Source organism: Monomorium pharaonis, unplaced genomic scaffold, assembly GCF_013373865.1.
Source record: "Monomorium pharaonis isolate MP-MQ-018 unplaced genomic scaffold, ASM1337386v2 scaffold_708, whole genome shotgun sequence".
NCBI classification, from domain to species: domain Eukaryota; kingdom Metazoa; phylum Arthropoda; class Insecta; order Hymenoptera; family Formicidae; genus Monomorium; species Monomorium pharaonis.
In genome coordinates this window covers 24,436-40,445 of record NW_023416031.1, presented here as the reverse complement: position 1 = coordinate 40,445, position 16,010 = coordinate 24,436, and the positions used below count along the sequence as shown (strand labels likewise).

Below are 16,010 nucleotides of genomic sequence, written 5' to 3'. Positions count from 1 at the left end.
AGAGAGAAAGACAGCGATTAGTAGGAATATTGAAGACTAGAACCAGGAGACCGATCTCTGTGGTTTTGAGTGAGGCGAAAATCTGTTAGAAATGTAGTACCAAATGGTGGCGCTGACAATGCTGATACACCGGGATAACCGGAATATTGGTATAAGAAAACTGAGATAAGTACTCTAAATGTAAAAATTGCTAAGATTTTATTTAAAATTCATTTATAAAATTGTCAAATATTTGAGTTCTTACAATTATTCGTCATTATACTTCATATTGTTTCCGGTAAATCATGTCGCCACCATTTGGTACTACATTTCTAACAGATTTTCGCCTCACTTTTAGAGGCAAAATCAGGCTTAGTTCGGTCTTCTGGTTCTAGTCTTCATAAGTAGGAGTTAAGCGCTGTCGATCTCTCTCTAACCAGTAGCATAGTGGGCGCTAGAAAGAGAAAAAAATTGACTCATACCACGTCTTCTCTTTATCTTTCTGCTGACACTTTTTCAAGAACTTTTTGCAGAGATCGCGGAGTTCATACTTTACGTCGATGGTTAGTTGTGATGGGTGCTTTCTAGCAATGTGCACAGGCGACATTGTGTACACGGGTACAAACGAGTGCTTTCCAACAAATTGACACAATCGTACTATTAGCTAAAGCTAATTGTAAGTTGACTCCATGTCATCACTCCAGATACCAACATTTTAAAATTTTGCATTTGGTATCACCTATTTTTATGTAGATAGAAATATATAATGAGAGCAATTTCGAATTTCAGTTAAACGGTTAAATTATTTGCTTAAATATTTCTGAAAATATAATTTTTGAGTGATTACAATTCCGATGTGTTTTTATAAAATCTTTTGTTAATAAAAACTAAAAATTAATAAGATAATAACACAATTTTATTAAAGATTGGTTTCTAAATAATGGAAGATATTAATGCATAATTTATTTAATTATTTATTACAACGGTAAATGTATATGATACAATAATCAATATACACTGGCACAAAAAAAAAAAACAAGACAAAAATTGTGACCGAATTTTTAGGCATCTTGTAAAGAGATGCAACTTGTGCAAAAAATCATACCAATGACATGTACTTTCTTTAAATTAAGAAGACTTTACTTTAAAAATCCCTAGGCGAAAGTTTGATTATTAAGTGTGAACCTTTTGTATCGCAGAAAAACATGTTTTTTTTTTTTATTAAAAAAAAGTAAAAGTTTGTTATCATTTTCACAAGTTACTCGTTAAATCTTGCTAATTCAGATTCTTAAAGTTTATTTTTTTTTAGGGCAATTTAAAAAACATGTCAATACGATGTTTTTTGTTGATTGCACACGAGTTTGAAATTTGCACTGCATTTTAGGGTATTTAACAAATTAATATAATATTTTTTTTAATATCATGAATTTTGAGTATCAATATAATATTGCACATTGATTTATTCGTGTTTAACTTAATCATACCGCCGTCATCAGAGTGACCCGATATGCATCACGTAGAGATTGACAGTCGGATTTTGCACATCATGTGGCTCTGAAATTCATCGGTAGAAATTTGCACTTAATACTGATCTGAATATAACGAATAGCTGACGCGCCATTTTATTGAAGTCAACAGAAGCTTGTAGCAGCCTGCTCAGATCACACATAAATATACACATATTCATACATAAAAAATAAGTTTGGTTTTCATGCGATACAAAAGGTTCACACTTAACAAATCAAACTTTCGCCTAGGGATTTCCAAAGTAGAGTCTTTGCCCTTTAATTTTAAAAAAAGTACATGTAATTTGGATGATTTTTTACAAAGTTGCATCTCTTTGAAGATTGCCTAAAAATTCGGTCAAAATTTTTGTCTCGGTTTTTTTTTGCGCCAGTGTATATTGATAATTTTACTATTAATTATTACTATTTTTTACACACTTAACCATGTTAACTATTAATATTAAATATTACATACTGTTATAATAAAAAATTTACATAACTTTAATAATTAATGATTATATAATTTCCAATTACAGCAATAGAAGGATTTATTGCACATACTGCAGTGCTATTTCAGCTTTTATTACTAACCAAATGTTAAATAAATAAAATAATTTATTGTAAACCACTGTATTTCTTATTTAATAAGACTTATTGGAAAAGCTCAATTTATAAAAAATTTTTTTGAAATTAACTTACACCACAAATCCTTTGATAATTACTACTCTGCTCTTTAGCGGTAAAATAAAGCTAAACAGCGTTCCAGCTACAACTCGACATTGTGTAACATTGTATCACACAGTAACAACAATGTTTCATAGCTGGAAAACACCCAACTTAAACAATATGCGTAAGCAATATGCATAATATAATAAATACAATTAATTTGTTTTAATTTATTCAATACTAATCTATATATTTATTACGTCAATTTAGATATATTAATTATTTACTGTAAATTACCTATGAGCACAAAGTTCTCCCATTCTGTAAACCGCTTTTCGATACTGTTGCTGAAATGCACCCATTCCTTGCAGAGAAGTGCCCATGGCAGTTTCTAAAAAATTTTAAGTTACATTCCCACCCTAAAATCACATATCGTGAAAGCTTAAATTTGTTCTTGCTACTAATTTGCCATTATTCCGTGCTTGGAAAGATTTTTTTCTGTTTTTCTCATAAATTTTCAGCTAGCAAAATAACGCAAACTTTGCCGCAAACTCAAACAAATCTTTGCAGCAAAATTACGAGACAAACGTACATATGATAGCAAATTTGTGGCAAGAACAGGGCAAATCTTATCAAAGATCGACAAAATGAAATATTGGACTGATCAGTTTAATATCATATAGTGTGAAATCATACTTGGTTCTCTGTTCTCGACGAGCCTCTTTATTTACTTACAAGAGAGCCTCGCGAACCCGAAAATTCTGATTTTAATGAAACTTGGCATAAGTGTAAAGCGGGTAAATACATGAATTTAGAAATTATAAGTTGGTGCTTATAAACGGTTTAAAGGGTTGAAACCATCCTTTAAAAATTTAGAGTTTTTGCCTTTTCTCGATATATCTCGTAAACCAAACAAAATATAAAAAAATGTTTCATACAAAAGTTTTACAGTATAAGTACCTCTAGTTAACTATGTTATTTATTTTTCTAAAAAAAATTTTTTTTAAAAACAAATTTTTTTTTGCAAAAAAAATTTTTGGAAAAAAATAAATAGAATAGTTAAATAGAGGTATTAATGCCGTAAAACTTTTGTACAAAACATTTTTTTGTTTTATTTAGTTTACGAGATATATCGAGAAAACGCAAAAATGTCTCAACTTTGAAGCGTGCTTTCACCCCTTCAAGCCGGTTTTGAACCAAAATAAAACATTTCTAAATTAATGTATTTACCCCTTTACATTTATGCCAAGTTTTATTAAAATCAGAAAATTTTCCGTTTGGGCTTATAAATGGTTTGAAGGAGTGAAATCCTTCAAAAGTTGAGATATTTTTACTTTTTCTCGATATATCTCGTAAACTAAACAAAATATAAAAAATGTTTTATACAAAAGTTTTACAGCATAAATACTTTTATTTAACTACGCTGTTTATTTAAAAAAAAAATTTTTTTTTAATTAAAATAAATTTTCAATAAAATTGATTTTTATGTATATAGCATTTATAAAGTAATTATACTATCTTATACTATGTTTTATTTATATCATCTATGTGTATATTACGAATGTTATATATTATCTATGTTATAATACATTTATATCTGCATCCCTGTATGTATTAGTTTTCATCTAACAGGTGCGCAATATTAGAGTAGTCACGTTGCTTTCACACAGTTCATCAAATGATAAGTCATTCACTACATTTGTTATAATATCTTTTATCACATCACGTAATTGTATTTCTTTTTCATTTATAGGCGTTGGTGGAATATGTGTAATTTGATATAAAATAATTAACATATTAAGAACATTCGCAACATTTATGTGTAACATTATGCTTTGCATAATTAAAAACAATCTAAGAGAAAAATCAAACACACGTTAGACGTGGTGTATTGATCAAGCATACGTTAGACTTTATACTAATGTGAAAATGACGCGTAACATCATTAATAAAAATATCAAACTTTGATACGTGATTTCCATTTTATACATATATGATATATACCGTGACATGACGAATATAAAACTTGAATGTGAATTATGTGACGTAGACAAAATAAACTGTGTGAAAGCAACTCTAAGTGACTACTCTAATATTGCGCACCTGTTAGATGAAAACTAATACATACAGAGATGCAGATATAAATGTATAGTATTATAACATAGATAACATACACATAGATGATATAAAGAAAACATAGTATAAGATAGTATAATTACTTTATAAATGCTATATACATAAAAGTTAATTTTATTGAAAATTTATTTTAATTAAAAAAAATTTTTTCTTGAAAAATAAACAGCGTAGTTAAATGAAAGTATTTATGCTGTAAAACTTTTGTATAAAACATTTTTTTATATTTCGTTTAGTTTACGAGATATATCAAACAAAGGCAAAAAACTCTAAATTTTTGAAGGATGGTTTCAACCCTTTAAACCGTTTATAAGCACCAACTTATAATTTTTAAATTCATGTATTTACTCCCTCTACATTTACGCCAAGTTTCATTAAAATCAGAATTTTCGGGTTTGCGAGGTTACCTTGTTAGTAGATAAATCCTTTTCACGAGAAATATGCTATCTCGGGGTAGATAGTGAAGTGGTCCTTGTTAAAACCCAATAATGCAACTCTGTTATATGCATAAAATATGCGTCATACTATTTGCAACAAGCCTTGCCAGCAAAAGCTAAGCTGTTTGCAAACACACCTTGTCGCAATTTTGCTACAAAAGTATGCTCGACAAGTTTTACTTTGTTCTTGCTACTAATTTGCCGTTATTCCGTGCTTAGCAAGATTTTTTTTGTTCCTTGCCATAAATTTATTGTCATGTCGTGTGGCAAAGTTTGCTCTGTTATTTGCGTAAATTTTGCATTTTATTGTGCCGGAACAAACTTTGTGATTTCTCTACGTATCATTTATGTACAAGTCTTTTTCTATTATTTCTAGCATTGTGTGGTAAAAACTTTAGTCTTAAATTTGCTCGAAACTTTTATAAGACAAAGTAAAGAACAATTACTTGTCATAAAATTGTTGTCAAAATTGAAACAATCTTTGTTGTAAAGCTATCACGATATGTAATTTTAGCAGGCTTGACAGGTTGGATTTATTGTCATGTTGTATGGCAAAGTTTGCTCTGTTATTTGCGTAAATTTTGCATTTTACTGATTTGGAGTAAACCTTGCCTTACACTTGTCGCAAATGTACTATTTTGCTGTGTACATACAGCAAGATTTTCGCTAGTTTTAAAACAAATTTGTTATTAATCCGTGCATAACAAAATTTAGCACTATTGACGTAAAGTTTATGTTACACCGTAATTTGCATCATTTATGATTTCTTTACGTAATATTTATGTACAAGTCTTTCTTTGTAATTTACAATATCGTATGATAAAACATTTTGTCGTAAATTTACGCGAAACTTTTACGAGACACAAAGCGAAAGACAATTACTTGTCACAAAATTGTTGTCAAAATTGAAAAAATCTTGCTGTAAAACTTTAACAAAATATGATTTTAGCATGCCTAGCTAGCTGAAATTGTTTTAATGTAATTACATATTTTTAAAATATCTTTTATTATAAAAATTAAATAATTTTTAATATCCATGTTTTGTATAAGAATTATATAATCTATTTGTATTATATTATTCAAGATAGAATATCTGCATAGATTTAAGAAAATGTAGTACCACATATTGCGTTCAATGTATGTTCACTAATAAACGGTACTAAATCTTTTGTAACAATGCCTCCCGCATTTTTCAATGATCTTGTCATACTTTCGCCCTCTTCGACTAAAATTTCGACAAATTGCTTTAATATATTAAAATGGAATGTAGGAGTTAATATCTTTCGCCGTGAATGCCACTTGGAGCCTAAAAAAAGAAAACATAATGTACAATCGTGTTATAATGTTACCACTAACATAAATGACGTTTACATATAATGTACAATTTTTTTGTTTTTTTAAATTTACTAGACCACAACATTGCGCGCGCTTCGCGCGCGCCACTTAGCATTTTTATATTGAACATTGCACTTTTTTTCTTCTGTAATATTACTCTCACACACTTTATCATATTTAATGCCCTTCTCTATCTCACGCTCTTTCTCCCACTCTCTAAATTATTAATTATAATATTAATGATATTAATTATATTATTTTCATATTGTTCAATATTACTCTTACACTTTACTTTCTTATTTAATCCTCTTCTTTATCTCTCACGCTCTCCCACTCTCCTCCCTCCACCCCTCTCTCACTCACTAAACACAAATTAGTGATTATATTATATTTTCATGTTTCTTAATATCACTCTTACATACTTTATCTCCATACTTAATCCCCTTTAAATAAATTAAAAATTATAATATATTATATGTAATGTTACCTGTTAATTTTCAATCAATTTTCAAAACTTTCACTTTCTGGCGAACTCTTTAGAAAATTATTGTACGCGTCCGGAACTATAGGAAAACTGTGTTAAAATAAATAAAATTCTCGATATTCGATTAGCATTTCCCGTCAACCCTCAAAATTCAAGTTTTCCGGAAAATATAATTGTTTAAAAAATGTTTTAATTAATTATATCACCTGAATTCTATAGCAAATTATTGTACGCGTCCGGAACTATGTGAGAATTACGTTAAAATAAATAGATCAGTCGATATTTGATTAGCATTTCAGGTCTAGCTTTAAAAATTCAAGTTTTCCGGGCAAAATAATTGTTTAAAAAATGTTTTTATTAATTATAACACCGTAACTTTCCAAAAACTATTGTACGCGTCCAGAACTATATGAAAAATGCGTTTAAATAAATAGAACTGTTGATATTCGATTAGCATTTCACGTCTAGCTCTCAAAATTCAAGTTTTTCGGGTGAAATAATTGTTTAAAAAATGTTTTAATTAATTATATTAACGGAACTCTTTAGAAACTTATTGTACGCGTCCGGAACTATATGAGAATTGCGTTAAAATAAATAGAACTGTCGATATTTGAACAGCATCTCACCTTTAGCCCTCAAAAGTCAAGTTTTTCGGGAAAAATAATTGTTTAAAAAATGTTTTAATTAATTATAACACCGTAACTTTTTAAAAAACTCTTGTAGGCGTCCAGAACTATATGAAAATTACGTTAAAATACATAGATCTGTCGATATTCGATTAGAATTTCAGGCCTAGCCCTAAAATACAAGTTTTTCGGGCAAAATAATTGTTTAACAAATGTTCTAATTAATTATTTAACCTGAACTTTATAAAAACATATTGTACGCGTCCCGAACTATATGAGAATTACGTTCAAATAAATAGATCTGTCGATATTCGATTAGCACTTGTCGTGTAGCCTTAGAAATTCAAGTTTTTCGGTCAAAATAATTGTTTAAAAAATGTTTTAATCAATTATATTATCTGAACTTTATAGAAACATATTGTACGCGTCCCGAACTATATGAGAATTACGTTAAAATAAATAGATCTGTCGATATTCAAATAGCACTTGACGTGTAGCCTTAGAAAGTCAAGTTTTTCGGGCAAAATAATTGTTTAAAAAATGTTCTAATTAATTATATCACCTGAACTTTATAGAAACATATTGTACGCGTCCCGAACTATATGAGAATTACGTTAAAATAATTAGATCTGTCGATATTCGATTAGCACTTGTCGTGTAGCCTTAGAAATTCAAGTTTTTCAAGCAAAATAATTGTTTAAAAAATGTTTTAATTAATTATATCACCTGAACTTTATAGAAACATATTGTACGCGTCCCGAACTATATGAGAATTACGTTAAAATACATAGATCTGTCGATATTCGATTAACACTTGTCGTGTAGCCTCAAAAATTCAAGTTTTTTGGGCAAAATAATTGTTTAAAAAATGTCTTAATTAATTATATCACCTGAACTTTATAGAAACATATTGTAAGCGTCCCGAACTATATGAGAATTACGTTAAAATAAATAGATCTGTCGATATTCGATTAGCACTTGTCGTGTAGCCTCAAAAATTCAAGTTTTTCGGGCAAAATAATTGTTTAAAAAATGTTCTAATTAATTATATCACCGGAACTTTATAGAAACATATTGTACGCGTCCCGAAATATATGAGAATTACGTTACAATAAATAGATCTGTCGATATTCAAATAGCACTTGACGTGTAGCCTTAGAAATTCAAGTTTTTCGGGCAAAATAATTGTTTAAAAAATGTTCTAATTAATTATATCACCGGAACTTTATAGAAACATATTGTACGCGTCCCGAACTATATGAGAATTACGTTAAAATAAATAGATCTGTCAATATTCAAATAGCACTTGACGTGTAGCCTTAGAAATTCAAGTTTTTCGGGCAAAATAATTGTTTAAAAAATGTTCTAATTAATTATATCACCGGAACTTTACAGAAACATATTGTACGCGTCCCGAACTATATGAGAATTACGTTAAAATAAATAGATCTGTCGATATTCAAATAGCACTTGACGTGTAGCCTTAGAAATTCAAGTTTTTCGGGCAAAATAATTGTTTAAAAAATGTTCTAATTAATTATATCACCTGAATTTTATACAAACATATTGTACGCGTCCCGAACTATATGAGAATTACGTTAAAATAATTAGATCTGTCGATATTCGATTAGCACTTGTCGTGTAGCCTTAGAAATTCAAGTTTTTCAAGCAAAATAATTGTTTAAAAAATGTTTTAATTAATTATATCACTTGAACTTTATAGAAACATATTGTACGCGTCCCGAACTATATGAGAATTACGTTAAAATACATAGATCTGTCGATATTCGATTAGCACTTGTCGTGTAGCCTCAAAAATTCAAGTTTTTTGGGCAAAATAATTGTTTAAAAAATGTTTTAATTAATTATATCACCTGAACTTTATAGAAACATATTGTACGCGTCCCGAACTATATGAGAATTACGTTAAAATACATAGATCTGTCGATATTCGATTAGCACTTGTCGTGTAGCCTCAAAAATTCAAGTTTTTTGGGCAAAATAATTGTTTAAAAAATGTTCTAATTAATTATATCACCGGAACTTTACAGAAACATATTGTACGCGTCCCGAACTATATGAGAATTACGTTAAAATAATTAGATCTGTCGATATTTGATTAGCACTTGTCGTGTAGCCTTAGAAATTCAAGTTTTTCAAGCATAATAATTGTTTAAAAAATGTTCTAATTAATTATATCACCGGAACTTTATAGAAACATATTGTACGCGTCCCGAACTATATGAAAATTACGTTAAAATAATTAGATTTGTCGATATTTGATTAGCACTTGTCGTGTAGCCTTAGAAATTCAAGTTTTTCAAGCAAAATAATTGTTTAAAAAATGTTCTAATTAATTATATCACCGGAACTTTATAGAAACATATTGTACGCGTCCCGAACTATATGAAAATTACGTTAAAATAATTAGATCTGTCGATATTCGATTAGCACTTGTCGTGTAGCCTTAGAAATTCAAGTTTTTCAAGCATAATAATTGTTTAAAAAATGTTCTAATTAATTATATCACCTGAACTTTATAGAAACATATTGTAAGCGTCCCGAACTATATGAGAATTACGTTAAAATAATTAGATCTGTCGATATTCGATTAGCACTTGTCGTGTAGCCTTAGAAATTCAAGTTTTTCAAGCAAAATAATTATTTAAAAAATGTTCTAATTAATTATATCACCGGCACTTTACAGAAACATATTGTACGCGTCCCGAACTATATGAGAATTACGTTAAAATAAATAGATCTGTCGATATTCAAATAGCACTTGACATGTAGCCTTAGAAATTCAAGTTTTTCGGGCAAAATAATTGTTTAAAAAAATGTTCTAATTAATTATATCACCTGAATTTTATACAAACATATTGTACGCGTCCCGAACTATATGAGAATTACGTTAAAATAATTAGATCTGTCGATATTCGATTAGCACTTGTCGTGTAGCCTTAGAAATTCAAGTTTTTCAAGCAAAATAATTGTTTAAAAAATGTTTTAATTAATTATATCACTTGAACTTTATAGAAACATATTGTACGCGTCCCGAACTATTTGAGAATTACGTTAAAATACATAGATCTGTCGATATTCGATTAGCACTTGTCGTGTAGCCTCAAAAATTCAAGTTTTTCGGGCAAAATAATTGTTTAAAAAATGTTTTAATGAATTATATCACCTGAACTTTGTAGAAACATATTGTACGCGTCCCGATCTATATGAGAATTACGTTCAAATAAATAGATTTGTCGATATTCGATTAGCACTTGTCGTGTAACCTTAGAAATTCAAGTTTTTTGGGCAAAATAATTGTTTAAAAAATGTTTTAATTAATTATATCACCTGAACTTTGTAGAAACATATTGCACGCTTCCCGAACTATATGAGAATTAAGTTCAAATAAATAGATCTGTCGATATTCGATTAGCACTTGTCGTGTAGCCTTAGAAATTCAAGTTTTTCGGGCAAAATAATTGTTTAAAAAATGTTTTAATTAATTATATCACCTGAACTTTATAGAAACATATTGTAAGCGTCCCGAACTATATAAGAATTACGTTCAAATAAATAGATCTGTCGATATTCGATTAGCACTTGTCGTGTAGCCTTAGAAATTCAAGTTTTTCAAACAAAATAATTGTTTAAAAAATGTTTTAATTAATTATATCACCGGAACTTTACAGAAACATATTGTACGCGTCCCGAACTATATGAGAATTTCGTTAAAATAAATAGATCTGTCAATATTCAAATAGCACTTGACGTGTAGCCTTAGAAATTCAAGTTTTTCGGGCAAAAGAATTGTTTAAAAAATGTTTTAATTAATTATAACGCCGTAACTCTTTAAAAAACCATTATACGCGTACAGAACTATATGAAAACTGCGTTGAAATAGACATAATTGTCAATATTCGATTTGCATTTCACGTCTAGCCCAAAAATTCAAGTTTTTCGGGCAAAATAATTGTTTAAAAAATGTTTTAATTAATTATATTACCGGAACTCTTTAGAAATTTATTGTACGCGTCCGGAACTATATAAGAATTCCGTTAAAATAAATAGAACTGTCGATATTTGAACAGCATCTCACCTTTAGCCCTCAAAAGTCAAGTTTTTCGGACAAAATAATTGTTTAAAAAATGTTTTAATTAATTATATCACTGGAACTCTTTAGAAAATTATTGGACTCGTCCGGAACTATATGAAAACTGCGTTAAAATAAATAAATCTGTCGATATTCAATTAGCACTTCACGTCCAGCTTTCAAAATTCAAGTTTTCCGGGCAAAATAATTTTTAAAAAAATGTTTTTATTAATTACAACACCATAACTTTTTTAAAAACTATTGACACACGTTTAATCGGCATCGCGGAAAAGCGACAACAATACTTCGAGAGATGCGAGTATTGATGCCATGCCCTTTTTTAGAAAGGATTCTTACTTCTCCCCCCCCCTTTCTCTCTTTCTCTCTCTCTCTCTTTCTCTTCCTCTCGTATATTTTTTATTTGGCTCTTTTTTCTTTTTCCCTGATTTCTTGTAATTATTTCAATCAGCTATCAAAAGTGACAGTTTGACAGCTGAAAATGACACGAAGTAGTTTGACAGCTGGAAATGACACGAAGTGAAGAAAGTCACGACGCACTTAACAACGAGATAGCGAGATAGCCAATCAGCATCTCGGAAAAGCGGCAACAATAAATTCGATTCGATTTAACATCTCCTTTTTTAGATAGGAATATTAAAAATTAATTGTCAATTAGTATTAAATATTAAAAAAATACTTTTATGCTTATTAAAAAATATTTAATTTCTTTGACTTGAATGTACAAACAAACAAAAATCACGTTTAATAATTTCTTCTAATAATAATATGCAGTATAGTAATAAAAAAAGGGGGCTTCGCCACTCCTCTCCCGCACCCTTCCGTAGGGGTGCCTTGGAAAGTCGCATACCTATGTCACGCTATGTGGTACAGTACAAGTGGACGTCGTTTCAGATTACTGTTTTAGTTAATGTTAGGATAAATTTATAGAATTTGACTGGTGATGTTTTACACTGTACACATTTGAGATTCACTCCCTCCCTCTAACTTACAGAGTGTATGAGCGCAATGATATCATGTGTGCGTGTGTGCCATGTGTTAATATTGTTTTTTTATTTTATGTGCGCAATAATGTCATGTGTGAAATGTGTATGTACGCAATAATATCATGTGTGCGATCCTACTCTTATACCTTAATTATTTTCGTGTGTGCAAACGAAACTGTAGACAATCGGAGTGTAGGCAATCGGGAATGTAGGCAATCGAGCAGCTCTGCAAAATTTGTGTGCAAACAAAGCTGTAGACAATCGGGATTGTAGGCAAATGGGACCCCTCCCCCTCTAATTGTTTCGCGTCAGCACGAACTATCTTCACTACGCTTGGTGTCAGCCACTTGATTGGTGTGATTTGATACACGTATACATACGTTACGATTACGATTGTCATGCATAATTGAGTAATCACAATTCTATACAATTGAGCAGTTACTGAGTAAATATGAAGAAACAGTTTTTGAATAATAAGGTTTATAACTGATCTAGAAATGACAATTTTACAAATACAATAATTGGTGTATATTTAGACAAAAAAGTGACTTTTTTTTTAAAAACAATAATTGTTTGAGATGTGTCGAAGTGTTATAGAGTCAATAATTGATCATTGATAATTTAGATTTTAGATCCCAATTATTGATCAATAACTAAAAATTTGTATGGTGTTTTACTTTTTTTAAGGTCAGATTTGATTAAAAATTGATCATGTTGTTTTCTATGTCATGGAGTAAACGTAAAATTGCCGTTTCTCCACGATTTGCTATCCGGACAATAATGTTGTATATTTACTACTGTACTTGAGCACTGAAGTGGCGTGCAAATTAAATATGAAAATATTATAACACACTAAAGTAATTGTTATGATAAAGATTTGTTGCAAATAAGATAACAATGACAGCGTTACAAATAAAGTATTATTTTTAATCTTTATTATTATTATAAAGTATATACTTTTTTTATTTATAGATACTAATATTACGTTACCTCCACTAGTAAGAAGACCCATTCCTAACCAAGGATGTAATACCTCATACAATCGACTCTTATCGATGTCTTTTGTACTACTTAGTATTACCTAATAAATTATGAAAAGTATTATGATAAATACTATAACTTAATAATCTTAATAATGATAATCAATCTCTTTAAAATATCTTAACATATCACTACATTTAAACTATTGCTTTTCTTATAATTATAAAAATTTTCTTGTAAAATATTTTTGTAAATAATCAAAAAATTTTTACATCTTTAGTTTATACAGAGATAACAGATATTGAATTTAATTTTTTTATATTTTATTACCTCCAAGTCATCAGGATGTCGAATAGATACAAGACAATAAAGAAACATCCACGCTTTAAAATAGGATAATATTGAGTAGATAAAGTAATTAAATTTTTCCAGATTTTCTCTGAAAATTTGTGCAAGTATATCAAATATTAAGAATAAAGAAAAAATTACAATTAGTTTAATTTAGAATTTCACATGTACTTTAAACTGATTTTTTTGCACTTTGGTTAGACCGAAAAGAAAACAAACACAATCAATCAGAAAATAAAAATGAATAAAAAATATTGTAAAATTCTCTCTTTCTTATATAATTATTCAAAATATTATGCACAGAGGAACATTAATATTTACATAATTTTAAAAATTTGTTTATTTATAAAAATATGTTGAAAGTTTTAACTTACCTCGTGAACATAGCGCTAAAAATAAATTACCAATAATTGGATAACCTGACGGTCCTGGTATTTTATGGTATAATCGTCCATATAGTCCATTGTGCACGTAATAATGACACGCCAAATATACCACAGGAATAAATAATAATAATATAATAATAAACATTCTTGTAGTAATAACTGTTTTATTCGAGTTCAATTTCCTACTGTCTCGTACTTTTTCAGTCTGGAGATTGCACGTAAAAAGTATTTTATATCTATTTACGATAAATAAAATAAATATGATATGAATCTTATAGTTATCTTGATAAGATTGATAAATTTATGTGTAAACACATTTGAAAATACTGTCCAACTAAATTCCAACCTGGACTAGATAATTCTTATATATTTTTTTTCGTTAAAAAAATATCGTAAATAAAATTGCCCTTTTTTAAGTTTGATCTTATAAGTGCCGATAATAGAGAAGTTATTGTCTTAATGAACTTAATAAGTTTATCTAAACACATTTGACAAGTAATTACTTGTGTTTTAAAACACAACAACATCAAAATACGTTAATTAAGAAGATATAAAAATATATAGTAAATATATTCTTTTTATTTCTAAAGTAAAAAGTGTATGAATGACTAAAAATTATATACATTTTACAAAAAATCTAATTGTCCTTTTTCTCAATTAAAAGAATTTGTTAATTTTATGAAGCAGTTAACATTATATAAAATGTGTTTAAAGTATTTATTAATTGTTATGTAATATATTTATTAAGTGTTATGTAATTACGTTTCGTTAATTTATAATTAATTTGGATAAATATTCCCAATAAATATATTCCTTACTATGCAAAGTTTTGTGACAACTGATGCTTTCTCAAATGCGTTCGCTTATATTCTAAATTATCTGTTTACATGTTTTTTTTTTGCAATTCTGTTGATAACCATTGGACCTATGGATGTCTGGGCTGGCGCACAGACTTCTACATAACACGAAATGCATAATGCATAAAAGAATTAACCAATCAGAGGTTTTTATTTCTATCCTGGAGAGAGAAATAGACAACTCTGATTAATTAATTCTCTTATGCGTCATGCACTATGTGTTATGCAAAAGTTTATGCGGGAGCCCTATCAGTTGGTGTGATCTTGAGATATATACATACCATCGGCCACTTCATCGACGTAAAGCATGGACTGTGTAATCTCTAAAAAAAAGCTCTTAAAAAGTGTCCGGCAGAAAAACAAAAAGGAGATATGGTCCGGGTCAATTTCTATCTTTGTCTAGCGGTCACTGTGCTACTGGTTAAACAGAGACAGCGCTTGACCAATTGCTGGTCTTTCTCTTTCGGTTGGACATGTTTTCTCTGCCATCGCGAAGTTTATCCACTTAATCCCACTAACACATGAATGTAGCCTATTCGTGCGCAGAAGCGATAATCTGTTAATTTCAATGTCACGACAATTCTGTCAGTATAATTACATTAATAGTCGATAGTGGGGATTCCAAGATCTGTCACACATTCTCATTTAAATTAAAAACTCATCATAATGTTTTTCTTGTTTTGCTACTTGAACTTTTTTCGCGATAAATAGTAATGAATACAAGTCTAGCTTAAGATACAAGTTTCAAGTTCACATATTAAGAATTCTTGAATTTTATATCAGCTACGGTCGCTATTTATTATAACTGAATTTTATTTCAAGACCGTCTCAACTAATAACTGAATCCTTTTGTATCGTCGGTTTTCCCAGAGAAAATGCGTTTTACATGGAAACGGTTTTTGGAAATGTTAATTGATTCGAAATCAACTATCAAAATTAAAATTTAAAAGGGTAAATTTAGGATGGCGGTCATAAAGTACTAAAATATCGATAAATTTCAAATATGAGCCCGGATTAAGGTTTTTTGTGATTACTAATTACAAACCAAAGGCAAGAAGTATAATTCAAAATAGCGTATTTAGAAAAATAAAAGTATTACGGAAGTCTGAAAGACATTGTTGCTTGCGCATATTTTGAATACAATAAAAACTATTACAATATTTATTACAATAAAAT

The 16,010-nt window shown here is 29.1% G+C and overlaps 1 protein-coding gene across 1 annotated transcript; it reads right to left on the bottom strand.

Annotated features, from left to right (window-relative positions):
- Positions 1 to 2,447: 2,447 nt before the first annotated feature.
- Positions 2,448 to 14,103, bottom strand: LOC118648801 (cytochrome P450 4C1-like; the record flags this gene model as incomplete). The annotated part of the gene is given in 5 exon segments (XM_036295213.1): positions 2,448 to 2,541; positions 5,841 to 6,026; positions 13,253 to 13,343; positions 13,574 to 13,682; positions 13,966 to 14,103. Coding segments are annotated over 5 exon segments (491 nt in total), but the record flags the coding sequence as incomplete, so codon positions are not given.
- Between the last annotated feature and the right edge of the window lie 1,907 nt (positions 14,104 to 16,010).